At 43.2% G+C, this 8,033-nt stretch overlaps 1 protein-coding gene across 1 annotated transcript; it reads right to left on the bottom strand.

Moving 5' to 3' along the window:
* Positions 1–339: 339 nt before the first annotated feature.
* LOC110503488 (putative lipoyltransferase 2, mitochondrial) lies at positions 340–1,010 on the bottom strand. Its single transcript, XM_021581822.1, has 2 exons — positions 572–1,010; positions 340–467 (listed from the first exon to the last, which is right to left on the bottom strand). Exons 1-2 carry the CDS (start codon positions 1,008–1,010, stop codon positions 340–342), a joined length of 567 nt encoding a protein of 188 aa, XP_021437497.1.
* Positions 1,011–8,033: the final 7,023 nt, after the last annotated feature.

Raw genomic sequence — 8,033 nt, 5'->3', positions numbered from 1 at the left:
GATATTTTTAAATAATTTCAGGAAGATATATATATTTTTAAATAGGCGGGGTTTAGACATAATTTTGACTTTGTGGTGGTGGTAACTAGTGACAACCAACTAGTAGCCTTCAGTGGCGGGGCTACATTTGGACCACCAAAACAGCGGCGCAATGTGGGAAACGTAGTTTCTTAGCTGACAGATATGCCCGGGAGAGGGAGAGAAAACAACATAATGATTATCAAAATATACATGTTTTACCGTGAAGCAGTGTGCAGTGTACTTATGAAGCAGTGTGCAGTCAAACTGATCACTGAAAGTTTCCAGCAGTCGTGGGATGGTTTCTTCAATATAGACATCTCATCCCAGTTCTTGACTGAGGGAGGTGACACCTTTGCCAACAATCCCACATGGCACAATGTTTTCAAACCAGCCCATATCTGTGTTGCAGTTGAGTGCCAATGTTATGTATCTCCCACAATGGATTCCTAAAAGAGGAAACATTTGACTGTGATATCAAGCATGACACATTGTAGCCCTGTTGGTGTAAACATAGCAAAAAAATGGTTATTTAAATCAAGGGTTAACCTACCAATGGCACATATCTTGTTGTTTCCAACCCAGACCCCGGTGTCTGGGGAGGAGGATGCTTTTAACACATACTTCCTGAAAAGGTTGATGCCAGTCCTCTCCAGCTCAAATACATACCATTTCACACTTTTCTTGAAGCAGCCCAAGTTGATTATTGGGTAGCACACCAACTCCCCTGGGCCATGGATAGTTATGAACCCGTCACGGTTGCTACGAAATAATTCAGCACCAAGGAGTTTGAGTCTTTGCTCCTCTTCGAATGGTGAATGTCTAGTTCTAATGGTGTAGACTGGCGGGTGTTCACACAGTAGCAGAGCATTGTGCAATTTGTCTTTAGAATCCAGATGTCTCCTAACATAGAGTTGCTGTACCTGTAATGCACGTGCATAGGAAATACGACCCAACTGGATCACTTCAGCTGCTGATGTTGAAGTGTGCATTTTTTATGATGATTGAGTGTAAACTCCTTTTTCAATGTTTTCGATAGACAGGCAACTCCAAGTTTCTATTCTGAAGGACATAAAGTACAGTAGACAATGCAGCTCGCATCTTTCACAACGAACTTTGCATCCTTTGCCTGTGTTTGATCATGCCTGGCTCCATGATTCAGGTTCTCCAGTGTCGAGATCTCGTAGATGGGGGGCTGATACGTTAAATCGCTAGTCTACTATTGTTAAATTGTCATCATCACTTGTAGTCTTTGTTACATCTTGACATCCACGCCACGGGCGCAGCCATATTGGATTCGTTATTTTATCTTTAGTGGCAGTTCAACCAGCTGAGTGGTGCGTTATTGCCTCCAACTGGACGGGGTTGTAACCCGAAGCCTTTCTGTTATGAGGCAAAGAGGGTCACATTACTGCCCTCTAGCATTTCACTGTTCGACAACATCAGAGAGAAAATGTCTATGGAGCCCCCTCTGAATACTTCCCCCTTTCCCCAAGGTAGTCTGTTAGGCCTATAGTAGATTTGTGAAAGTTAATGGAACCCCTTGCTTGCACCCATCTGTCCAGTTAGATCCAGGATATGGAGATAATTATACATTGATTTCATAAGTGCTTGAACCAGGCCTGGGCATTGGGGGTGGAGGTGGCATCTACCTTCTTGTCAATTTCCCGCCATCTACACCGACCTGAAAAAACAGGACTGGTAAAAGCATATGCCAGGTAGGATAAGGGCCAACACCACATTGCTTTCACCTATCCAGTATTTTTACACAGATGAAAGGAATGGCATGAGGGAGTCAAATTAGATTATTGTCATGCAGCCCTGATAAGTTCCTTGAGTGTTTAAATGTAGTGGGGAGACATAGAGTGGAACCATTTTTTTCTTTCACTAGTAGCTATGTAACATTATTCAGACAAGAGCAAGAAGGGCAGGTTTAGGAATAGGCTAATGTAAGTACACATGATACTATTCAATTCCAACATGTACTGTCCACTGGTCCCTATGTTTCAGGTCAGTTTTATTAGATATGAAGTGCACTGTAACTGCCAGATCTTTTTTTTCTTCTTTTTTTTCTTTTATATGACTTTATTTGTACTTTGTGATCCTACAATAAAAACAAAGTTAAAAAAACAAGAAAAACACAAGCTCTGACTCATGACTACTGGTCTTATTAAGTTAACTAGGACTGATTGCAAAGAATAGGCTAAACCTGAGAAACTGTCATATTGCAACTATTCTAAAGAACAGTCAATATGAGCAAATCCTCATGAAATATCTCTGCACAATGCTCTTGGTGCTCCTCACTTTCTTGGCCATTGCATGAAAGTCTTGAAAACTATCCACTTGTGAAGCAGACACGATCAGAATTGCTGAACTGATGATTGATTCATCTAGCTGTAACGTTTTTCAGTGATATTTTGCTGTTTAGTTTTACCACAGACCATAATTTGCATGTATTTGAACCGTTACAAACCTGTAAACTGTGACACTATTTATAGTTGCTCAGCAGATACATTTTCTCTGGGGATAAATATGTAATTTCTATAAACATCTAAGAACCTATTTATAATACCGTACCTACATTTCATGAAAGTGTGAAAGGTAATTTAATCAAATTAAGATACTTAAAATTATACAAAGGCAAACATGTTTTTTAAATGACAGGTGAAGTAAATGAGGCAGCTGCATGCTCAAACCACAGCAGGGTCTGCCTGAAACATGAAATAGTTGTGTGTGAGTACTATTTCAGCCAATGTTATAATGCAGGTAGTTCATTAGGGTCACGTTGCAGAAGAAAATTTTCCATATTTTCAATACCGTCCTCGTGTGGAACATTCGTGTTTAACGACTAAACATCAAAAGTAACTAGCAGTCAGACAATATCTTCTTTAAGTAAATCAATAAAATCTTTATTAATGCAATTGCAGACAGAAGTTAACAACGGAAGCACATCACGTATGTTTCAGAGTAAGTTCCGCAAAATAAAAAAGGTTAAAGTTGCTTTAATATAGTTGCCGTCGACCCCTAGTGATGTAACTGCCTACGTCAACATCTTCTACTCATGAGACCAAGCCCATACATATACAGTTCTAAAAACTTGCAGGAGAAAACAATAGTCCAGTGTTTTCTAAGAGCTCAGCAGTAATTTTCCATTCAAGTGTGGCTTACAGTGGTATGCCTGACTTGTCTCTTATCTATTTACTCCCCTGCAGGGGTCTGTGTCTATGTGTCTCTTTTAGCCTTGAGGCGCTTTCTCACAGACACCCTGTTTTGACTGCAATGGCTCACACATCTGCTCAGACCGTTTCTGATAAGAGGCAGAGACTAGAAAATAACTGTGGAACAGTATTAAACCTTATAATGCATATATTGGTAATCTGTGGTCCAGGACCCTATAAATGTAGTGGGGGAGGGTCTTATAGCCCTTCTCCTTCTATTAATACAACATAAGCATACAACATCAATCATTTGGTGCAGCCCCTATCATGACCCCAAGGTGACCCCCACCAATCCACCCTTTGAGACTAATTAGTCTCACAGTTTCAATCATAATATTCTCCTCTGAAATCAAACAGATTTGGCAAATCACCCGGATCCATTTGATGCCAGGGATGGCCTGCTAAAGGGAGAAACAACTCGTGATGTTCCTGGAATGCTGGTGGGGGGGGGGGGGGGGGTGAGTCTGTCTATATTCCCATTCCTCCTGAGTCCTGGGAAGAACAATGGGATTAAGAGAAACCAGAAATGCACCAGTCTCACCTTCAGCACAATTTGTATCAGCTTCCACCAACACCATCACTCCAGCATGTTCAAGATCAGTTACAGTGATTTTCTTACAAATATAAACAGCAGCCAACATCACCAAACCTCCTACAAGTATAGGAGTAAACAATGAAAACAAAGTTAACATAACTTTCCCCATTACATTTAAACATTTAGCATTAAACCAGTCACCAATTTTGCCAAAGACAGATTTTTCCGATTTTGAAAGAGTTTTACTAAGATCAGCAATCTTATCAATTATTGCAGTCATATTCTCAGAGGAGTCAGGGAGGAGCAAAACACAATTGTCAGGATCAACAATACCTAGTACGTTACAGTGTCCTCCTTCCTTCCTTCAAAAGATCATCTAAAGCCAACTCATGGCAGCCAAAGACTGCTTTCAGATTTTGGACATCTAATGAGAGTTGGCTAAATCCTCAGATCGTTAAATTCATATATATGGGCCTGTAAAGAGTAGGTTACATTTTTTACCCACTTTCCCAGGACAGCCACACCCCAGGTGACTGACATACCAAAAATCTCACCCGAGAGTAGGACATGACCATAGGCTTCCTGGTTGTCTGGGATGAGTCGTTTGGCGTGCTTCAGTTCCCCAGAGTTGGTTTGACCTGTCTCATTGAAAAGGTTGGTGACCGGAATTCTTAAACATTTCTGTTCTCCCCAAATAACAACATCCCCCATCCAGGAGGTAAAGTGAGGGACCCCTTGTCACTGCATACCCACATCCATCCAAAAGGTGCTCCTCTATCCTGGAGAGATTTACACCTGTCACCTGTTGCTGTAAGTCTAACACACTAAATTCCCCTTTAGCATAGTTTCTCCTATCACTATACTCTTCTCTCAGTTGACCCATATATACACGGCAAGTTCTAGTATCTCCCATATCTTCCTTCCCATCATTACAGAGACACAGGGCAGGGGTTGACTTCGGGCTTAGGGAGGTCAGTATGGGATTCATGCTCAAGCTTCCATTTCCTAACAATTCTATCCACGGGTGCCTGCTGGGATAATTACACAGTACAGAATGGGGAGTTCTTACCGTGAAAACTAACTCACCTCTCCCGAGGCGAGTTCTAGGCCATAGAGGGATCTGCCTGTTTCCTTCTACCACATTAGGTCAATTTGCTCCCTTCTTGTGACCAACTCAAAATACATGTATCCCATAATCCCCGGGTAACCTCTCAGTTCTTCTCCCAAAGAAGAGTCCTGTGGTCTCCCTTCGCCTAGTAGGTTGTTTCTCATTACCTCTCTGCATAAAGTATAAAAACCCACATTCAAAATCCGTCCTTCTCATAGGCTCAGCCTGACTCCCGAACAGCTCAGTGGTTGATGTAGGCTTTTTAAATACTCAAATCTGGGTTCCTGGCCTCTTCATCTGATTTCCAATTTTTCTCACCATTTGTATCCATTTGTTGTTTTCCTCAGATCCCCCACGGGGTCCCGTGGTTGCGCCCACGAGGAGACCCATGGAAAGGATGATGGGGAAAAACAAACCACCAGACCCGGTGTAGTCTCTGTTTCCTAGTTATAGAACCTGCGTGTGAGTGTGAAATGATGTCTCCTTCTTCTGCTCATTGGCTAGAGCCTTCTTCTTCATCTTTCTTTCCGGCCTTTTGGTCTGGGCACTCTGCTACTGTCCTTTAGATCAGACCTTCTTCTTCTTTGGACCTTCTCGGACCATCTGGCTCAAACCTTCTTCTTCAGATGTTCTCGGGGACTTGACCTCCCTCCCTCCCTCCAGTCGCTCATCCATGGCTTCCACTCTGGGAGATGCTTGTAGTGGGAGAGATGATGCCAGCCGAACCTCTCCGACACTCGCAGGGCTGTTGGTGTCACCTGGAATGGACCCATCCATCGTGGTTGGTTCCATTTTTCCATTTTCGCTTGTGAACTCTGATTTTCACCCAGTCTCCAACGTTTATGGGAAGCTCGTCAGGGTCTTCACCTGGGGGAACCTTGTTTGCTTTCCTATGGGCAGAGTGGAGAGACCTGACAATAGAGGTTAGTTCTTTCAGGTACTCAATGTGATCACACTGTGCCTCAGTTATGTCTATCTGTCGGTCAGTCATAGGTCAAACACCTGGTGTGTTCATGGGTTGTCCTGTTAACATCTCGTAAGGTGTACACCCAATACCTTTGTTAAGGCTGCTGCGCATTTTCATGAGGACAAGGGGCAAGCATTCCACCCAGCTCATTTTTGTGGACAGGCTTTTGCAAGCCCCACTTTGATCTTTTGATTAGCCTCCTCTGTAAATCCTGTTACTTTGCGGGTGATAGATGGACACAAACTTCTGGTCAACACCCATCATTTGGGCCACTTTAGCATCCACATCTTCTATGAGATGGGTGCCATTGTCTGCAGGCAAAACCTCAGGCACACCGTACCTGGGTATAATTTCTCTGACTAGCAATTTGGCAACTGTTCACGCATCGCAGTTGGTGGTGGGAAATGCGTCCACCCACCTGGTGAACCTGTCAATTATCACCAGGCTGCATCTCTTTCTTTCTTTTCAATCTACCATGTCTATGAAATCCATAGCAAGGTGTACAAAAATATCCTTTTGGAGTTGGGAACTTCCCTGGTTGCAGTGGAGTTCCCTTGTCTATGTTATATAACAAACATGTCGCACAATGGTAATGAACTGTTCTTTATGCTGATTCAAATTTGGGCAAAACCATTGGGCCGAAATCTTCTCCACCATATCCCCCTTTGGCGAATGGCTCACACCATAAGCCAATCGGCAAATAGTAGAGATCATGGTTGATGGTAAAACAGGGCATGCAGACAAAATATCAGCCTGCTGCTGTTTCTCAAGATCAGTAGTTTCAGATGACACAAACAACTAAAAATAGAATGCATGTGTGTTACAACGGGAAGCAGCCAATTTGACCTCCTCATCAGCTATGCTGTTACCAATACCAGCATAATCACTCCAACCCATGTGTGCCTCAACCTTAACAATAGCCAAATTGTTAGGCTTTTGGATAGTTTCAATCAACATAAGGTCTGTTTTTAATAGGTGTGTCTGTGGTATTAGTAAACCCTCTTGCTCTCCAAACCCCACACCATGACAAACCCTCCCCAATAGCACATGCTGAGTCTTAATAAACAGTAAGTGCCTTTCATGCCCCTAATTCACAAGAGATAACAATTCTGCCTGTTGCGCTGATAAATATTCTGGTAAGGGCTGTACAATTTTTATTTCTCCTGCAATATCTACCACAGAAAAAGAAACATGTTTCTTCCCTGTGCTTTGATCTATATAAGCAGAACTATCAACGAACAGCACCATGTCAGAGTCAAGCAGAGGTTCATCAAACTTCTTTCTTTAGTACACATTCCTGTGCTGTCTTGATGCCCCTGTTACTGTTACTTATCACCCTATCCTCGACTTAGGCGATGTCATCTACAAAATAGCTTCCAACACTACTCAGCAAACTTAATGCAGTCCATCACAGTGCCATCCGTTTTGTTACCAAATCACCTTATACCACCCACCACTGCAACCTGTATGCTCTAGTCGGCTGGCCCTCGCTACATATTCGTCGCCAGACCCACTGGCTCCAGGTCATCTATAAGTCTATGCTAGGTAAAGCTCCGCCTTATCTCAGTTCACTGGTCACGATAACAACACCCACCCGTAGCACACGTTCCAGCAGGTATATCTCACTGATCATCCCCAAAGCCAACACCTCATTTGGCCGCCTTTCCTTCCAGTTCTTTGCTGCCAGTGACTGGAACGAATTGCAAAAATCACTGAAGTTGGAGACTTTTATTTCCCTCACCAACTTTAAACATCAACTATCTGAGCAGCTAACCGATCGCTGCAGCTGTACATAGTCCATCTGTAAATAGCCCACCCAATCTATCTACCTCATCCCCATACTGTTTTTATTTTATTTACTTTTCTGCTCTTTTGCACACCAGTATCTCTACTTGCACATCATCATCTGCTCATTTATCACTCCAGTGTTAATCAAGGCCCAAAGTTTCTTCTGCACCTGTTGTAACCTCTTCCATTTCCCCCACACTGCAAACTCACATGCTCCAACTTCCCACAGGTCCAGCATTGAATGTTGTTCCAGTCACGAGGGGCTCTGGCGGGCCCACCTCTTCCAGTCCATGTTTGTAGGTCACCATAAGGCTGAATAGGGAAAGGCACATACCCCCTAGGCACCAGGTTCACGGGTGCCGGATGTGACTGTGGGGGAGCTGCAGGCTGTGGTTGTGG

The sequence above is a fragment of the Oncorhynchus mykiss genome, chromosome 24, assembly GCF_013265735.2.
Source record: "Oncorhynchus mykiss isolate Arlee chromosome 24, USDA_OmykA_1.1, whole genome shotgun sequence".
Lineage (NCBI taxonomy): Eukaryota > Metazoa > Chordata > Actinopteri > Salmoniformes > Salmonidae > Oncorhynchus > Oncorhynchus mykiss.
The sequence above is the reverse complement of the archived record's forward strand: the minus strand, read 5'-3'. Positions and strand labels throughout refer to the sequence as shown.

What these genes read in the sequence shown, in the direction of transcription:
- LOC110503488 (XM_021581822.1), bottom strand. Translation starts at nt 1,010, where the DNA reads ATGCACACTTCAACATCAGCAGCTGAAGTGATCCAGTTGGGTCGTATT. An exon ending in CAACAAGATATGTGCCATTG is followed by an intron (nt 468 to 571) that starts GTAGGTTAACCC and finishes TTCCTCTTTTAG; the next exon opens with GAATCCATTGTGGGAGATAC.